Source organism: Centrocercus urophasianus, unplaced genomic scaffold, assembly GCF_019232065.1.
Source record: "Centrocercus urophasianus isolate 14NV4802_14NV808 unplaced genomic scaffold, USGS_Curo_1.0 seq_34, whole genome shotgun sequence".
Lineage (NCBI taxonomy): Eukaryota > Metazoa > Chordata > Aves > Galliformes > Phasianidae > Centrocercus > Centrocercus urophasianus.
Window position 1 is genome coordinate 3,379,606 of NW_024884911.1, and position 15,813 is coordinate 3,395,418.

The 15,813-nt window shown below is 58.5% G+C and overlaps 3 protein-coding genes across 6 annotated transcripts; 1 reads left to right on the forward strand and 2 right to left on the reverse strand.

Moving 5' to 3' along the window:
• Nucleotides 1–271: 271 nt before the first annotated feature.
• TOR2A (torsin family 2 member A) lies at nt 272–4,541 on the forward strand. Its single transcript, XM_042830802.1, has 5 exons — nt 272–342; nt 429–694; nt 1,726–1,901; nt 2,260–2,387; nt 2,939–4,541. Exons 2-5 carry the CDS (start codon nt 488–490, stop codon nt 3,181–3,183), a joined length of 756 nt encoding a protein of 251 aa, XP_042686736.1. The 5' UTR covers nt 272–342; nt 429–487; the 3' UTR covers nt 3,184–4,541.
• On the reverse strand, nt 2,605–8,735 carry TTC16 (tetratricopeptide repeat domain 16). Of its 3 annotated transcripts, XM_042830798.1 has the most exons (11): nt 8,423–8,735; nt 8,139–8,229; nt 7,819–7,965; nt 7,648–7,748; nt 7,437–7,566; nt 7,123–7,337; nt 6,808–7,049; nt 6,192–6,333; nt 5,955–6,120; nt 5,255–5,396; nt 2,605–4,155 (listed from the first exon to the last, which is right to left on the reverse strand). In XM_042830798.1, the coding sequence occupies exons 1-10, from the start codon at nt 8,590–8,592 to the stop codon at nt 5,271–5,273; spliced, it is 1,530 nt and encodes a 509-aa protein (XP_042686732.1). In that variant the 5' UTR covers nt 8,593–8,735; the 3' UTR covers nt 2,605–4,155; nt 5,255–5,270. The 3 variants fall into 3 exon arrangements, with proteins under 3 accessions (XP_042686732.1, XP_042686735.1, XP_042686734.1); XM_042830800.1 differs by lacking the exon at nt 2,605–4,155 and having other exon boundaries at nt 5,304–5,676; XM_042830801.1 differs by lacking the exons at nt 2,605–4,155; nt 5,955–6,120 and having other exon boundaries at nt 5,259–5,396.
• A 1,638-nt stretch (nt 8,736–10,373) lies between these two features.
• On the reverse strand, nt 10,374–15,070 carry CERCAM (cerebral endothelial cell adhesion molecule). 2 transcript variants are annotated; one of them, XM_042830796.1, is made up of 12 exons: nt 14,967–15,070; nt 13,728–13,838; nt 13,401–13,518; nt 13,174–13,308; nt 12,893–13,097; nt 12,707–12,826; nt 12,545–12,621; nt 12,307–12,413; nt 12,099–12,231; nt 11,808–11,935; nt 11,540–11,743; nt 10,374–11,058 (listed from the first exon to the last, which is right to left on the reverse strand). In XM_042830796.1, exons 2-12 carry the CDS (start codon nt 13,799–13,801, stop codon nt 10,824–10,826), a joined length of 1,536 nt encoding a protein of 511 aa, XP_042686730.1. In that variant the 5' UTR covers nt 13,802–13,838; nt 14,967–15,070; the 3' UTR covers nt 10,374–10,823. The 2 variants fall into 2 exon arrangements, with proteins under 2 accessions (XP_042686730.1, XP_042686731.1); XM_042830797.1 differs by having other exon boundaries at nt 14,961–14,985.
• Between the last annotated feature and the right edge of the window lie 743 nt (nt 15,071–15,813).

The window sequence follows — 15,813 nt, forward strand, 5'->3', positions numbered from 1 at the left end:
CAGGGCTGGGGCTACGGGCGCAGACACAGCGGTGACATCGGGCCGTGTGTGGGCGGGGCTATGCGACCAGACCACGCCCCTTAGCTCTAGGCCACGCCCACTCCCTCGTTGCCACGCCTCCCCCGCGCCCCGCGGGGCACGCCGGGAGCTGTAGTGCGGGCGGTGCCGGAGCCGCGGCCGCCATGTGTCGCTCCGCGGCGGTGCTGGCGCTAAGCTTGGCGCTGCTCTCGGCCGCCGCCGCCGCCTGGGACCTGTGGGCACTGAGGGCACTGCGCTGCAGCTTCACGGAGGACTGCGAGTGCGGCTTCGAACCCGACCTGCGCGGTTAGGTTCCGATCCTAGGTCGGGGGTGGCGCGGCGGCGTTGGGGCCACCGCAGGACGGGAGCCGTCGGACCTTCGCTTCGTAAAGGATTTGCTTTTGCCGCAGGTCTGGAGTGCGAGCTGGCCGTGACCCTGGTGGGGCAGCCCCTGGTGAGGCAGCAGCTGATGAAGGGTCTGAGGCGGTTCCTGGAGAAGCGCAGCCCGGAGAAGCCCCTCGTCATGTCCTTCCACGGCTCCACCGGGACGGGAAAAACCTTCGTGAGCTCCATGCTGGTCCGGCACCTCTTCCCCGAGGGGCTGCAGAGCCGCCACGTCCACCAGTTCTCCCCCATCGTGCACTTCCCCCACGCGGAGCACGTGGAGCGGTACAAGGTGAGCGCTGCCCCGCGCTGCGGGTTGCGGCCGTCCCGGCGCTCAGCGCACGCTCAGGCTGCTCCAGAAGACGGCAGGGCTGCGGCTCTGTGCTTCGCCCTCTGCCAGAGATTGGAGCAAAGGCTCCACGCAGTGGCTGCAGGCACCTCTGCGATATGCGCTTCTGTTTTCCCAGCAGCCGTTCTCGCTGTCATTTTCTCCCTCTTTAAATATTTACGCGGCCCTTTGAGTACGCAGCCAGAGTGTTTCACTTAGTGCCTTTCACCTGAAATTGTCTCTGTGCTTTCCAAATCAACAGCTGGGAAAACCTCTGTACGGCTGTGCTAATTCCCTCCTCACCCAACAAGGAGCTCCCAAACACAGCTTAACCTGTGGCTCCTGCAGCTGGCAGAGGCAAGAAATCCAAAGGTGGAGGTTTTCCAAATGAAACCTCAGCAGTGGGGAAACCAGCACACCTGGATATTTTCCTTCTGGGTGTTTGGAGGAGTTGTGTGTTCTTTTGCATCCTTACAAGAAACGTGCTCGGTAGGGTAAAGCCTCGTGCTGGGTAAAACGATGCAATTAGGAGTTACACTCATATCCAGGGGACCTAAGTGTTCGTGTGTGGGTTGGCACTGATGTAACTTCAGCTGTAGTAAGGAAGGGGAGAGCTGTTCTCATTTGGTGCAGGCACACAATTCTGCACCAGAAAAGGAGGCGACAGCAAGCACGTCTCCCTCCCAGTAACTGGGAACTGTAATGCAATGAAAGAGAAGAATGTAGAGAGCTGTAGGAGGCTGAATACCCAGCTTTAGTTTGCTGCCTCCTTCTCACTGCTTTAAATCTGCAATAGAAGACCTGTAATGAGCTAATAAATGGCACAGATAAGTCGCCGTGCCAGGCCCGGGACAAAGCAGCCTGCCTCAGGGCTGGCTGTTCCTGCTCTGAGTAGGTGGTGCTGCACAGCTGCTTCTGTGCTTCACCTCAGCCCTTGCACTGCAGTAGCTCAGGCCTCCCTCGCTGCTTTATGGTCTGGTGGGTATTTTTCCTAGGAGAACCTGAAGCACTGGATCCAAGGGAACTTGACGAAGTGCGGACGGTCGGTCTTTCTCTTTGAGGAGATGGACAAGATGCACCCAGGCCTGATTGATGTGATCATGCCGTTCCTGGGACCCTCGTGGGTCGTGTATGGGACCAACTACCGCAAAGCCATCTTCATCTTCATAAGGTGAGGTGCCCCTGTGTGGCAGTGGGGCATCACGGGGCATTCCAGTGCCCTGCTTCTCACGTGGGCACAGCACGATGCCTACTTCAGAACACCCTTTCATTTTGCTTTTCCTTTTGCAAGCGTTGAGCTTCTGCAGAAACCAGCAGATGTTATCTCCTCGTGAACAGTCAGAATTGGAGTGTCTGAAAAAGCTCTCCCCTTCCTGTTATTTGCTTGCCTTTGCAGGAGTCCTTTTAGGCCAGGCAGCAGAGCAAGCCTGGACTGAGCTCACGCAGGCTGGAGGATGACAGATGCCACCTCTGTCCTGCAGTACCACTGTCCTGGGTAGTAAGTTGTCTTATTCTTGTTACTTCTGCAGCAACGCAGGAGGAGAGCAGATCAATGAAATGACACTGGATCTGTGGCGTGCCCACCGGGACCGGGAGGAGATCAGCCTGCAGGACATGGAGGCAGCCATCTCCAAAGCCGTGTTTGAGAACCCTCAGAGTGAGTGAACCTGCAGTGTTTCAGCAGGGAGCAGAGCCCAGCAGAGGGAGCCAGGCCCACTCCACACAGCCACAGATGCTCTCTGGGATCTCCTAAGCAGGCAGAAGGGGACAGAAATTTGAAGGGAAAGGAATGGTGAGCTCCTCGAGGTTTTCTGGCAGAGGGAAGGAATAGCCTGCTTCCCAAGCCAGCAAATCTGTTAGCATGCTTAGCAAAATTCTTTGGAGAAAATGTGTATTCAGATAAAGTATGGCAAACAGCACAGCACACTCACTGAAAAGGCACTGGGAATCAATCCTTGCTGCCTGCTTTGTCCTTGTCACAGAGCAGAGCTTAAAATCTGAGCAGCTCAGTTAAACCTAACCATTCCTGGGAAAAGACAAATCGATCTGGGGAAGGAGGGGTTGACAGCTGTTGGTTTAAGTCCTTGTACAAAACGAGCAGATCTGTCTTCAGCCGAGTACTCTGGCTTCAAACAAAGCAGTTCCTTGAATTCCAAGGACCACAGACACCAGAAGTAAAATCTTCTGTCTCCTCCTTTGCTTTTGTAGGTGGATTCTGGAAATCTGGGATTATTAATGAACATCTCATTGATTTTGTCGTGCCCTTCCTCCCCCTGAAGCACCACCACGTAAAGCAATGCGTCATCAATGAACTTGTGCAGCAAGGGTTAGAAGTACGCCAGGGTGTTGTCCAGGAGGTGGCTGACAGCATCCCCTACTTCCCAGAAGAAGAGAAATTATTCTCATCAACAGGATGCAAAACTGTAGCCTCTCGGATCAGTTTTTTCTTCTAGCCTTGCTCAGATCCTTATGGGGCTGTAAAGCTGCAGACTGGTGGGACGAGCACCAGGAGCTGCGTGCTGCCATGCAGCAGCACAAATGCCCTCCTGCTGAATTTGTCTTTCCAGCCCCAAGGGCACTACTGCAGAATGCAACTGTGGGAGCAAGTGCAAGTGATTTGGTTTACAGCACTTTATCATTTATTCTGTGGCCAGGTGAAGGTGGTTATGCCCAGCCTGGTGCACCACTCGAGTCGTACCTGTGATGAAGAAGGGAAGATGTCAGGAGAGACTGCAGTGTCAGGGAGGCTTCTTACCCTGTCAGCAACACCAATCTGCAGCTCTCTCCTCTTCTGGCAGCTTCTGCTATCCAATGCATGAAGATTCTGAGCCCAAAAAGGAATTATTTTTTTTTTAATACATTATTTTAGCATTTTTAAAAGCCATCTTTTAAGCATGGCAGTACCTCAGTTCCTTGGTACAACGTGACAGTGCTGGTGCTGACTGCTGCGTTGCTGGCTGGTGAACACCCTCAACATTACCCTTTTCATTGAAAGGAAATTTTAGAGCCAACTTCTTCCCAGTTTCCTTTCACTGTGAATAGGTGCTGGTAGGGAGCACCAACAAAAATAGGGACATAACAAGGGAATATGGCAACGCTCAGCCTGCCAAAAACTCAGCTTCCCTACTTGTCCTTCTGCCCATCTTTCCCCCAAGGTCCAAAGGATTTCTCTGCAGCAAACCATGGAAATGAAAAAAAACAGGACTTACTTACAAAAAAAAAGTTCATTCCTACCTCCAGAGGAGACTGTGGTGACACTGATGGTTTTTAACAATACTTTATTCAATGGTAATTTCTACAGCAGGCTGAGCAATTGGTGCTATGAGCTCTTGAGCTTCTTTGATGTCCTTCTGCTGGTCAGACCTTGCAGGCACTGGAAGAACCAGCTCTGCTCAGCTCCACAGGAGTGCCACTTATGTGGGGACCTGAGGACAAGATAGAGAAGTTTGTACTCCATGCTGTCAAGCATGGTGGGTGTATGGCACTGCTGGCCTTTGTCCACTTTAATCTCTGCAGTCGGTTACTGGAGCACAGGTCAGAGAATCATTCCTACTGTGAGAATGAGCTGCCTGAGGGGGTTGTGTGAATGGGGACATGGCTGAGGGTCCCTGATGTTCCTCTCGTGCCCTGGGCTGAAATGAGCTGCTAGCACTCAGGACCATTCCAACCTTCCTCCAGCTTCCTGCAGCTTCGTGGGCAGCCATTGGAGGAACAGCCTAAATGCAGCCCAGGAGCTGGTCCATGTACAGACCATCCTGCCTGCAGAAATGGTAGCATTTCTAATTTTAAAATAAATCTTTTATGAAATAAATGGTTGAGGAACAGTCATTTGCTTGGATTCCTAACAGCAGCAATCATGGACAGAGTTAGACTCGCATTTTCATGGGCACAGCTGCCTGGTGCAGTAGCACTTTGGGGATTTAGAGGCATAAAGATGATGCTCTATAAATTAGGTAACAGGAAACAAGACTGTGGCCTTTCTTTCCCAGGGGTGGAGGTGAAACAGCAGTCGCTGGCCCTGACACCCTGCAGAGGAGCCAGTGTAGGTACAAGAAAGCCACAAGGTCTGTCCTGCCACAGCTGCAGGCAGCCCATTTTTCCCCTGTGCAGAGCACATCTCTGCATACAAGGCCTTGTTCCCAGGACTGTGCCAGTGCAGGTGAAACCCACACAACCTCTCTTGCCATCAGCAGCCTGGGGACAGGCACCAGTGCCCAGGCAATGCCGCAGGTCTACAGCAAACACCCATCAGAGCCTTCAGCTAAGAGGGCTGAGAAGGAACGAGGTTCTGCTTGGAATGTTTCCCCACATGTAGACATTCCAGCAACCTACTGATGCCTTTTAGGTGCAGACAGTGGCAAAAAGCCTTTGGCAACAAGAGTAATTCAGCAGTTAAGTAGCCAAAATGTGCTTCTGTGCTCCAGAGCAAAGCCCTCATCAGAGTTTGAACAAACCCAGTTGAGAGCATGCAGCAGCAGCAGGCTAACACCCAAGACAAATTACCCCACCACCACCGGCACACACCTACTGCTTCTGTCCATCAGGCATCATCAGATGGAAGTCTTGGAGGACTCTGAAGTGTTTTATCCGAGGTCTGTTGGCCAAGGCTCCTCAGGATAGCCTGGACAGTCCTCCTTGGAAAGAGGCGGCGTGCAAGGGAAAGGATCTGCAGTGGCAACAAGGCAAGACCTGAACATCCTCCTGACATATCAGCACTCACAGAAAAACTTGCCTGCAAAGAGCTCTGCACCACAGGTTTCCCCTGCTGCAGCCAAACACCTGACAGCCTCACCAGGACCTGCTCTGACAGGGAACCTGTTCGGTTTTATTTTGTAAAGAAATCCCAGATCTGTTGAACCGTGCTGCTATGACAGCGCAATGCTTGGAGGCAGCAGTGTGGGGATACTCTCCCCTTGCCCGCAGTCAGCTGCAGAAGGGCTTCTGCCCTGGATTAGATTTAAAGAAACAAGAAAGTGAGAATAAGCAGAAGACAATCTGACCAATGACTCTAACACCAAACTCTTGTAAAAGCCAACATATAACCATTGCTGCTTGGCTTGGACCTGTAGCCTAGCAGGTCCCCCAGCTCATGTTCCTTGATCCCTGCAGGTGGCCCTGATGCAGAACAGAAACCACCCAACCATCAGGCACAGTGCCTGCAGCTGAGCCAGGAATGCTGCCCGTTGCCTGAGGACGGCACAGAGCAGCAGCAGCAGGGCTGTACCTTGCTATCCGTGGCGCTGAGCCACAGGCTGTGTGCAACATCCTCCTTTGAGCTCTCCACCTTCCCTAGGCACCGCTTGGCCACGGCACGGCACAGGTAATGCAGTGCTTCTTGGGGGTCGTGTTCAATGGCCATAGAAAAGCAAGCTTCTGCCTGCAGGAACCGCCTGCGAGGGGACAGCAGTGTGTGTCTGGCTCACCACAGGCCCTCAAGCAGCCTAAACCGCCCTGCTCTCACCTGGCTGCCACGTCCTGCCAGCCCTTCTCATGCAACACAGCCGCAACACGGCCCTGCACAGCACGGTTCCCTGGACTCAGCTCCAGCGCCTGCTGGTAATCCGCCATGGCGTAGGTCAGCTCCCCCAGGCGAAAGAAGCAGTCTGCAGAGAAGAAGAAGGGCTCGGCAGGGCTGAGAGGGGCTGGCTGCTGCCCCAGGGCTTTATCTGGAACCAGTGGGAAACACACACCTCGTGTGCAGCCCTCCTCAGGTTTCAGCATCATAGCCGAAGTCTGCGCTGCAACAAGCAGCACATGCAGCCTGATCCAGGGGAGAGCAGCAGTTGCCAGCTGTGCCCCAGAAGATACTACGTGGGGAAGGAGTAGTAGCACCAGTGGCAAATCCCCACTCCTCACCCCTTCCCATTGCTGAAACAGTGCACTGGGATCAGGATCAAGGGAGAACCCAGCTGCCCCACCTCCTGCTTTTGCCACAGGTCTCTAACACAGGGCTGCAGAGCAAGGCCTCTCTCTGCAGACATTCACTGCCTCAGCGCCAGCCACTGCTGTGTGACACCCCAGCATTATCCACAAGCCACTGACGTTACCCTGCTGTGACAACCAGCCCAGCCACTTGCCTCCTCTGTTGGTGTAGAGTCCCTGCTCTGTCCTTTCATTTTGCAATGCTTCACCAAGGAGCTTTACAGCCTCATCAAGTTGGCCCAGAGCATAGCAGTGCACAGCACAATCATTGTAGGCGAGCACCAGCTGCCGCTGAGCCTCCCGGGCCTCTGGGCTCCCCACTGTGCTCAGCTCCCTCGCCCTGACCAAGTCCTTGATGGCTGCACTGAAGTTCTTGAGCTGTCGGAGGAGAGTCCCCCTGTGACACAGGGACAGAGAAAGGAAACTCAGACAGCAGTACAGCTAATTACCTGCAGCAAAACAATCGCTACCTGAGGGTGAAGAATTCAGCAGCCAACGGGTCACTCTCAATAGCAAAGCTGATCTCATACAGGGCCCCACGCAGGTCTCCACACAGGGCCTTCAACACTGCCTGGGCTTTGGCCTCCTGGCCTTGTCTCAGCAGCCTCTGCCACAAAGCCTGGGCAGCTCTGTGCTGCGGTTCCAGCTTCAGGGCCCGTTGGATGTCCTGGTGGCACAGGGCCAGCTGCCCAGGGGGCCAGCTTCAGGACCTGGTGCTTCCTACTGTGGCCCCATATCCAGGAAGGGTAGCCAGGGTCCCTCAAAGGGACCAACATGGTCATACCTGCCCAAACCGCTTGTAGAAGAAGGCACGGAGCACATACATATCAGGGTTCCTCACATCCTCCTCCAGTTCTCTGTTAAGCATCCGGAGGAACTCTGGGAACTCGCCAAGGGCAGCAAGGCACACGATGCTGCAAGAGAGGGACAAGGCTATGGGGAGCCTGCAGTAAGGCAGGGCCAGCCTGCTGAACAACCTGCAGCCCTGGCTTCACCTCCTCTGGTAGAACACCCTGCAGTGAGGCTGCAGCTCAGCTGCCTGTATGAAGGCCTTCAGGGCCTCACTGTAGAGCTCCTGGTCCAGCAGACTCTGGCCCTGCAGGGATAGCCAGTCAGCATGGTCACAAGTTGGGGCTGCAGATGGGGAGAAGTGAGTGGTTGCTCACCTGCAGGTCAAGGACAAGAGCCAGACGAGCCAGGCAGTGCTGTTCTTGTGCAGGTGCCAATGCAAGTACCTTCATTAAGTTCAACTTGGCTGACTGGAAGTCACAAAGCTGGAGGAAAGCCTCTGCCCGCTGCTCATACAGCTCTGCCTGCACCATGGACACCCTCAGCCCATGCTGCCAGGGCCCAGCTACACTCCAAGAGCCCAGAATCATGCTGGCACCATGCTAACACCATAGCAAAGAGCACCCTGAAGCGAGGTGCCAGTGCTACAGGCTTAGCAATGCTGCCTCCTGCTCCCAGCTCTCCAGGGTCCCATTACCCGCTGTGGATCCAGGTTGATGGCTTTTGTATAGCAGATGATGGCTTCTTCCCACTGGCCACAAGAGGAGAAGCCCCGTCCTTTCTGCCAGCTGCAGAGAAGAACAGAGCCATAAGCTGGGCTCACACTGCCCAACAGGGAGACTGTCACAGAGCCCGGACACACATGTGGCTGGAGGGCAGCAAGGAAAGGTGGTGGACGTGAGGACAGCCCTAAAGGCCGCTAAGGACATTCTGAGCAGGGAAGGCAGCAGTGTGAACACAGAGCAGCACCCAGGCACTTACTGCTCCTGCATCCTGCCCTGCACAATGGCGGGAAGGGATCCCACGCCCCTGGGGCGCTCCACGCTGCGCAGGCACTGGCTGGGCCCGAACAGCCTCCGCAGGGCCCGGTCCCAGCCGCCCTCCAGCTGCTCCTCGGGCACGGCTGTGGCAAACAGCTCCGGGGCCTCCATCTCCGCTCCTACATGCGGGCTCAGCCCAGCGACCCCGGCTGCATCCCCAACCCCTGCCCTTCCTAAAGGGCCCCACCACAGCCACAGGGCACCCGAGCGACCGCCAGAACGGCGCGGAGGGAAGAAGCACGGATCGTCCGCCGGCCCGGCCCCGCAACGCCTCACGGCCCCGCCCCGCCGCCTGTAACCAAGATGGCGACGTTGCCCGGAAGCAAGATGGCGGAGACGCCCTCAACCAAGACGGTGGAGACGCCCACAACCAAGATGGCGGCGGGGCCCCCGAGGTTCTTGCTGGCTGAGAACCTTGCAGATACAGACCGGGCGTCGTCCCGAGTCGGGGTCGCTTAGAGGCTAACGGGGGGATTTGTCCTTCTCCTCAGCGGGACGCTGCGGGTCTGGCCTGTGTTTGTGCCCTGCAGCGTGCTTGACCCCCCATAGGACAGTGCCGCCCCACGTCAGGGCTCGCAGTCCCCGGCTCCCACTGAGCCCTGTCCCACACGAAGCCCCGCTCCAGGCTCTCCCCCTTTTTTCCTCCTCTCCCTCCTCCTCCCTGATGCTGTCTGGCAGCGCAGCGAACATGGAAACAATCGGCGTGGCTGCCAGGCCTGGCAGGAGCGCACAGCCCTGGCGCAGCCCAGCACAGCCTCTTCCAGACCCGTGTTCCTTGGAGCCGGGCCCCGCACGGCCGGGGCAGCCATGGGGCAGCTCCAGCGCCGTCCCCTCACCCTTCAGCTGCATGCGGGGGCCCAGCGCCTTCTGCCCCTTCACCACGGCCGTTCTCAGTCCCTCCCTGAGGTCCCTGCTGGTGGCTGCAGCCTTGCTCAGAACACCCCGCGCATTCCCCTGCACAAACATCCCTTTCCTCTCAGCATCTGTTGGTGCCCCGCATCGTGGCTGTGCAGTAAAGGTGTCCCAGCACCCCATGGCAGAGAAAGGCAGAGCTGCCTGGAATTTCCTAGCTCACCAGCAGACCAGTCTGCTCCCACGGAACTGGAGCAACTAGTGGAGAGGTTTCAGGCTGTCATAGTTTCTGAGTTAGGCTGTTTTCTGCCAAAACATTGGAGTTTTTGAAAGCTCCTGGCCAGCTTTGTTACAGCTCTCCTGCCAGAGCTGCTAGGGAATGCCTTCTACGCTCCAGCACCACTCCAGCATCCCAAAAGCTTGGTGTTCTGCTGCATGTGTCCTGTTTGAGCTACAACCTGCAAGCACAGCAGCTCCATGCCCAAATCCCAGCAGGCACTGGAACGCACCCTGGGACCTGCCGCCTCCTTCCTCTGTTCCAGCTGGCACCCAAACTTCACCCTCTGCTTACAGCTCCCATTCCAATCCCCTCACCCTGCAAGGTCTGCATCCAGGATACCTCAGCCACGGGAGCAATAGAGGGGAGAGCAGCAGCTCTGGGGACTTGGCAAGAAGCTCACCTCTCCCCCAGCCTACCCAGACTAGGGTCAGTTGCAGCATTTTCAAGGGACTTGCTTCTCTTCACCAGTTTTCAACCAAGAATTGCCCTGCAGAGTATTCACTTGCTCTGGGGACTTGAAGTTTTAGCGCAAAACAAACACTCTTGTAAAGCAAACATCCTCCTCCAAATCTGGCCACAAACGTGACACATGCCAGAGACCAGCAGGACTCAGCTGCAAATCCCGGTGCTCAAATTAGCAAAAGGTTTTCAGTCCAAAGGCCAAAACCTCTGCTGAGAGCATCAGAACAAATGAGGGAAGGCACTGTCATCGGTGTTACCTGGGGGCAGCTCTGCCCAGCACAGCTTGCAGCCAGGAACGTCAGCTCCAACACAGTTGGTTTTAATCCTCCTGGGCTTCGGCCCAGATATGGAACAGGCAGAGGTGGCAGGAGGCCACATGTGCACTTCCAGGGCCTTCCCCCCTCCTCCTGAATCAGCAAATCCACATGCGACGTCCAAAAAACAGTTTGCACTACTCAGGAGAGTACAGAGCCAGAGCACCACAGTCTGGCAGCCCCTCCGTCTGTCTAGGCACCATTTTGCCAACAGCCCCAGGGACAAATCCCACTTTGGAGCATGCCATGGGGAGAACCTAATCAACGATGGTCCCCCCTGGGTCACGATGCCTGGTCCCTATGGATAAAAGCAGTGAGCATCCCTGCTAGTGGTCCAGGCAGGAGTAAGCCCTCTGCTCACCGATGCCTTCCCATGGGTGGGTGAGGAGAGTCTGGCTGCTCCCAGGGGGTGTCCACGTCCAGCACCAGCACCCTCAGAGCTCATCGTGAGATGCAGAGCGAAGATACCCCCCACCATCCCGCAGGTCCCTCAGGCTCTTCTGTGAGCCCACCCAGCCTGTCTGTTTGGAGTCATCATCCCAGATGGTGGAGGTCTCTGTGTCGCTCAGCCAGTTGCTGTCCCCGGCGTAGTGAGTGGGATAAACCAGGAGTGGGTGAGCCGAAAACACCTGCAGGTCCCGTGGGGCAAAGTGTCGCTTGTAGTCCTCACTGGGGAAAGCAGGAGGAGAAGGACACGTAAGGAGCGATGGAGAACACAGCAATGGAGTGCGTGCACGGGGGATGGCACTGTTTTGAGAGTGACAATGGCACCAGAGATGCTGTGTGCTCAGAGTGCCCCCTCCCCTTCCAACCCTTCATTTTACCATCCTGCTCTCCCCTTTGCCCACGTCCTCTCCTCCAGCGCTTGCCCACCTCCAGCTGCCTCCCCTCCAGGACCCCCCACCCAGTGAGGTGCCCCCAGTGAGGCTGAGCCCTCCACAAGGCCAGCCCCACACCCCAGCTCCATCCCTGCCGCCCCGTGCTGGCAGAGGGCCATTTTCCAGCAGCCGGCGGCCAGGCGGGGCTGGGGGGGAATGAGCTCATGCTGCAGATGTTTTCTTCCAGCCAGGGCGGAGGGGAGAGACGGAGTGGGATGGTGGCAATGGAGAAGAACCACATGTTCCCACAGCAGCGCAGCCCTGCTCCTTACTTGGGGTGTTTGTCGTACATGATGGGCAGGAACTCATCCACAGGCAGCATTTTGGAGAGGGGCTCGGCAGCCAGCAGCTTCTGCGCGCCACGGAGGGAGATGGCGTACGCCAGGGTCCAGTAGGAATATCCAGCTACCACCAGGTTCCGGACACCCTCCACAGGAACTTCATCCTCTGCGTTCACCTGCTTCCTCCCCAGGTAGCTGCAGGGCGAGTGGTCAGAGCCGGCCCAGCGCTCGCCCCGCACCCCTCGTCCCCAGCACCTACACGAGGTCCCAGTCGTGCCGTGCCGCCTCCAGTTCCTCCATCAGCCGCTGCAGTCGGGCTGGGAAGGACACCTCAAAGCGCACGTCGTCCTCAAAGACCAGCACCCGCTGCAGCCCCTGGGACACGATCTGTGGGGAGGACACAGAGCTGCTGACCTACACTGGGCCATATTGGGTTATACTGTGCCATACTGGGGCCACTCACCCTGAAGGAGAGACCCCCTCCCCAAGTTCTCCAGACAGATGTTGTACAGAGGGTCCCTACCCGTGCTGGTGCCCCTCAGCCCCATACCTCCTTCCAGATGTTGTAATGGCTCAGGAAGCATCCAACCTCCCCCTTGGTGAGCGTGCGGCCAGAGAAGGGGTCATAGTACCCTGGCAGCAGGTCCACTCCCAGCACCTTGATGTCACTGCTGTTGAGGGTGCTGCAAGGTGAAAGGGTGAGTCAGCACGGTGTCCCCAGCACCCAGCTCCCTCCCAGGGTGACACTACGCTGTCACCTTCCATCCACTGCATCCACCACCCGTGCAGCGATCTCCAGCTCCTGCAGGGACTCCAGCATCCGCCGGCGCCGGTCTGGCCGCCTCACCAGATTGATGAGGAAGATCTGGGGAGGAAGAGAAGAGTCTCACCGGGGCAGTGGAGGGAGGGCACATCACTGCAGTGTGAGACAGGGGACACAGGGTCGGCTGAACACCAGGGTAGGAGGTGTGAAGGGGAGGCATGGGGGGCATGTACCTCATCAAAGCCCAATTTAGTGAGCGGTTTGGGTGGGACGGAGATGTGCCTGGAGCGCTGCATGAGGGGACCATCCACTGCAGAGAGATGGAAAATCCCTTCCATGGAGCCTGCAGCCCTCTGTCACTGCCAGGAACAGCACGGGGACCCCCTGGAGCTCACCCATGGCCTCCAGCGTGAGATGCACAAAGTTGACACGCTCATCCTCCAGAGTCTGGTGAGCCTTCACGGGGACGTTGATGTAGCCAAAGCGCTGCTGGTTGCACACGTGGACCTCAGCACCTGCAGGGCGAGGGGGTGAGCATCACAGAGGCTGACCCCAGCCCCCCCCAGACGGCTGATCCTCACCGGCCTCCTGGCAGGAGTAGGCAAAGACAATGATGTCATCGAAAGCCCAGGTGTAGTTGGGATGGGGTGGGTAGAAGGCCAGCTGTGCTGTCTCCTCCTTCCGCAGGTCGATCAGGAAGGTGGCGTACACCATGGGCACGGCGAAGCAGCCCCGGCGCTGCCGGTTCTTGGTGGGGAAATAGTCAGCCGTGCGGCGATAGAAGCCCTGTAACACAGCGGTGTGACAGTGCCAGTGCCCAGGACACAGTGCTGGGCAGCCCCCCGGGGCTTCTGGGCCGTACCTGGGGCGTTATCCCGCACCAGAAGTTGGAGTAGAAGGTCTGCGAGTCCAACATCGGGGCCACCACCGACTTGTTCTGCGCCATGAGGAAGGTGAGGGTCTGGTTGTTGGTCAGGATGCTGTCTGTGTCCACAAACTGCAGGGACAGAGCTGGTGCTGGAGGCGTGGGGACACCCACACCCCATGTATCCCATGTATCACGACACCCGCCTGCTGCCTTCTCCCTACCAGGATGTAATCCGCCCGCAGCCCCCGGGCGTAGCTCAGAGCCTCCTGCTTCAGCCTCATCAGGTTTTCATAGCGTTTGTCGCTCCAGTGCTTGGGGCCGAGCTCATCAGGGTAAGCACTGTGCAATGGGGGGAAGGCAGAGGGTTAACAGTGCGGGCTGGGAACGCACAAACTCAGTGCACACACTGCATGCCGTCCGCCTGAGTCAGCGCCGAGCTGAGCTGGCAGCAGCACGCATGCAAAAAGCCCTGCAAAAACCCCGCGTGCACGCAGGGGAAAGGTGCAAGGAGGGGGGAGCAACACGGGGTTGTCCCCCCCTGGCCGCACCTGGGCCCCTCTTCTGCCTTCCATGCCACCGAGTGGTAATTGCTGCCCACTGCCTGCAGCCATTCCTGCAGCATCGCCGTCGTGTTGTCTGAGTTGTGGTCCGTCGCACACCTGGGGGGGGAAGGGGGGACACGTCAGTCCCGCGGTGCTTGGGGTCCTTGGGGACCCCCCGGGCACAGACCCCTCCCTGCCCTACCACACCGAGAGGCTGAGCTGCAGAGGGGAGCAGGGCTCGCTCGGAAAGGCAACGTGTAATTTGGAGGAACCACGGCTGCTTTCGCCGGGGAGGGAAAGGCAAAGGGGTCATTTCTTCCCCACCGCCGTCCTGCGGCTCTCGCTTGCTCTCAGCCCCGTCAGCCCCAACGTCAGCTTCCCAACCCCATTGCCCCACTCCTGCCCCTCTGAGTCCCACTTCGTCCCCGGCCACCGGCTGCTCTTCAGAGGGTCTCCAGGGGGCGGCAGGACCAAAGCGGCCCCTCGGCTCGCCCCCAGCCCAGCCTCCCCCCAGCGGGACCCCTCCCCGCCAGCCCCCGCCTCATCCCCCGTAAAAGTTTCCACTCCAGCATGTGGCGGCTGCAAAGGAGAGGGAAAGAGGAGGAACGGGGACTCCTCTCCCACCCTCCGCACGGTATGAAAGGGGTTTGGAGAGGTTGTGCTTGGGCAATGGGGGAGACAGAACAGTCTCTATGGGGAGAGGGAGGCAGCGCCCATCCCTGAGGATGTGGAAGGCCCCCACGAGCTCAGGGTGCTCCCTCACGTACACCAGCCCTACAAATCCAGGAGGGAAACAGTGAGGGGTCTCCGTTCCCCCGCTGCAGCGCTGTGCCCCCACCCCGCTGCTCCCACAGCCGCTCAGAGCCCCCCACGCAGCCACAACCCCTTTGGTGGCCACGGGGTGCCACCACCACGGGTTCCCCGCGCCCCAACGGGATCCCCATGCAGTCCCCACTCCTCCAGGTCCCCATTCCCCCCCACCCCGTATCCTTATTCCCCGATCCTTGAGAGGATCCTGAAGGAATGGGGACACCCCTCTAAGGTCCCTGTTCCCCTCGGATCCCGCTCCCCTTGTCCCCCACCCCCTCGAGCTCCCACATGTCCCCACTCCCCCATTTTCCCCGGAGCCCCCCACTCCCCACGTACCGCTCCCCCAGGACCCCCACTCCTTCCGCTCCCCCTCCCCACCCGCCGCCCCCATATCCCCCTACGACCTGGGGGTGCTCCCGGCTCCCCCACCCTCACCACAGCGCGATGTTCGCCGCGGGGAAATCCAGGCTCTCCAGAGCCCCCAGGCAATGAGGCAGCGAGTGCTGCGCATTGCGGGCCAGGAGGGCCAGCACCACCCGGGGGGGTTCGGGGCCGCCCCCGGTCCCGGTCCCGGTGCCCAGCAGCAGCAGCAGCAAGAGCGCAGCGCAGCGCAGCGGCCCCATGGCGGAGGGCAGCGGCGGCGGGCGGGGACGGGGCGGGACCCGAGCACGGGATGGGCCCCCGCCCCCCGCCCCGCCCCTATAGGGACCCCCCCCCCCCCCCCGCTCCCGACACCGGGAGATGGAAGTGCGGACGAGCGCCGGGGGGACGCTCCCAGGTCCGTGCGGAGGAAAGGAGTTCTTGATATTATTTTTATATTCCAAACAAGCTGGCATCACAGAGCACCCCAAAACCCCACTGGGATGACAGCCAGCTTTAGGGCAACGCCCCTTCGCCATGAGGACCCTACCGGGGCTTCATGCATCCCCGTGTGCCCCCCCGGGCTGAGGTCGGGGGCTCCGCACAGCAAAGATGGTGGAGGCGGCTGGGGGCCGGGGGTCTCAGCTCGTTCATTCCCGAGGTGCCCGGCCCCAACGAGGTGCTTCCCCCCCCCGGCTGAGCGGTTGCAGGCCTTACGGCGTTTGCAACGTGTCCGAGCTGCCCGCCACCCCTCGGGACTTCGGGCCAAAAATGTTGGTTAACCCCAAAGCCGTAAACGCAGCACAGTCTGGGAGGGGCCACGTCCCACCGAGAAAGCGCCCATCAGCCCCAACGCACAGCCCCAACACGCAGCCCCAACGCACAGCCCCAACCCACAGCCCCAACACGCAGCCCCAACCCA

Coding starts and splice junctions, on each gene's coding strand:
- TTC16 (XM_042830798.1), bottom strand. CDS start 8,592: ATGGAGGCCCCGGAGCTGTTTGCCACAGCCGTGCCCGAGGAGCAGCTG. Junction 7,966..8,138: donor TCAACCTGGATCCACAGCGG/GTAATGGGACCC, acceptor TCCATGGTGCAG/GCAGAGCTGTATGAGCAGCG. Junction 7,567..7,647: donor AGGGTGTTCTACCAGAGGAG/GTGAAGCCAGGG, acceptor CCTCTCTTGCAG/CATCGTGTGCCTTGCTGCCC.
- CERCAM (XM_042830796.1), bottom strand. CDS start 13,801: ATGCTGCAGGAATGGCTGCAGGCAGTGGGCAGCAATTACCACTCGGTG. Junction 12,622..12,706: donor TCTCACGCTGGAGGCCATGG/GTGAGCTCCAGG, acceptor ATCTCTCTGCAG/TGGATGGTCCCCTCATGCAG. Junction 11,059..11,539: donor ATGTACGACAAACACCCCAA/GTAAGGAGCAGG, acceptor TGCTTTCCCCAG/TGAGGACTACAAGCGACACT.
- TOR2A (XM_042830802.1), top strand. CDS start 488: ATGAAGGGTCTGAGGCGGTTCCTGGAGAAGCGCAGCCCGGAGAAGCCC. Junction 1,902..2,259: donor GCCATCTTCATCTTCATAAG/GTGAGGTGCCCC, acceptor TTACTTCTGCAG/CAACGCAGGAGGAGAGCAGA. Junction 2,388..2,938: donor CGTGTTTGAGAACCCTCAGA/GTGAGTGAACCT, acceptor TTGCTTTTGTAG/GTGGATTCTGGAAATCTGGG.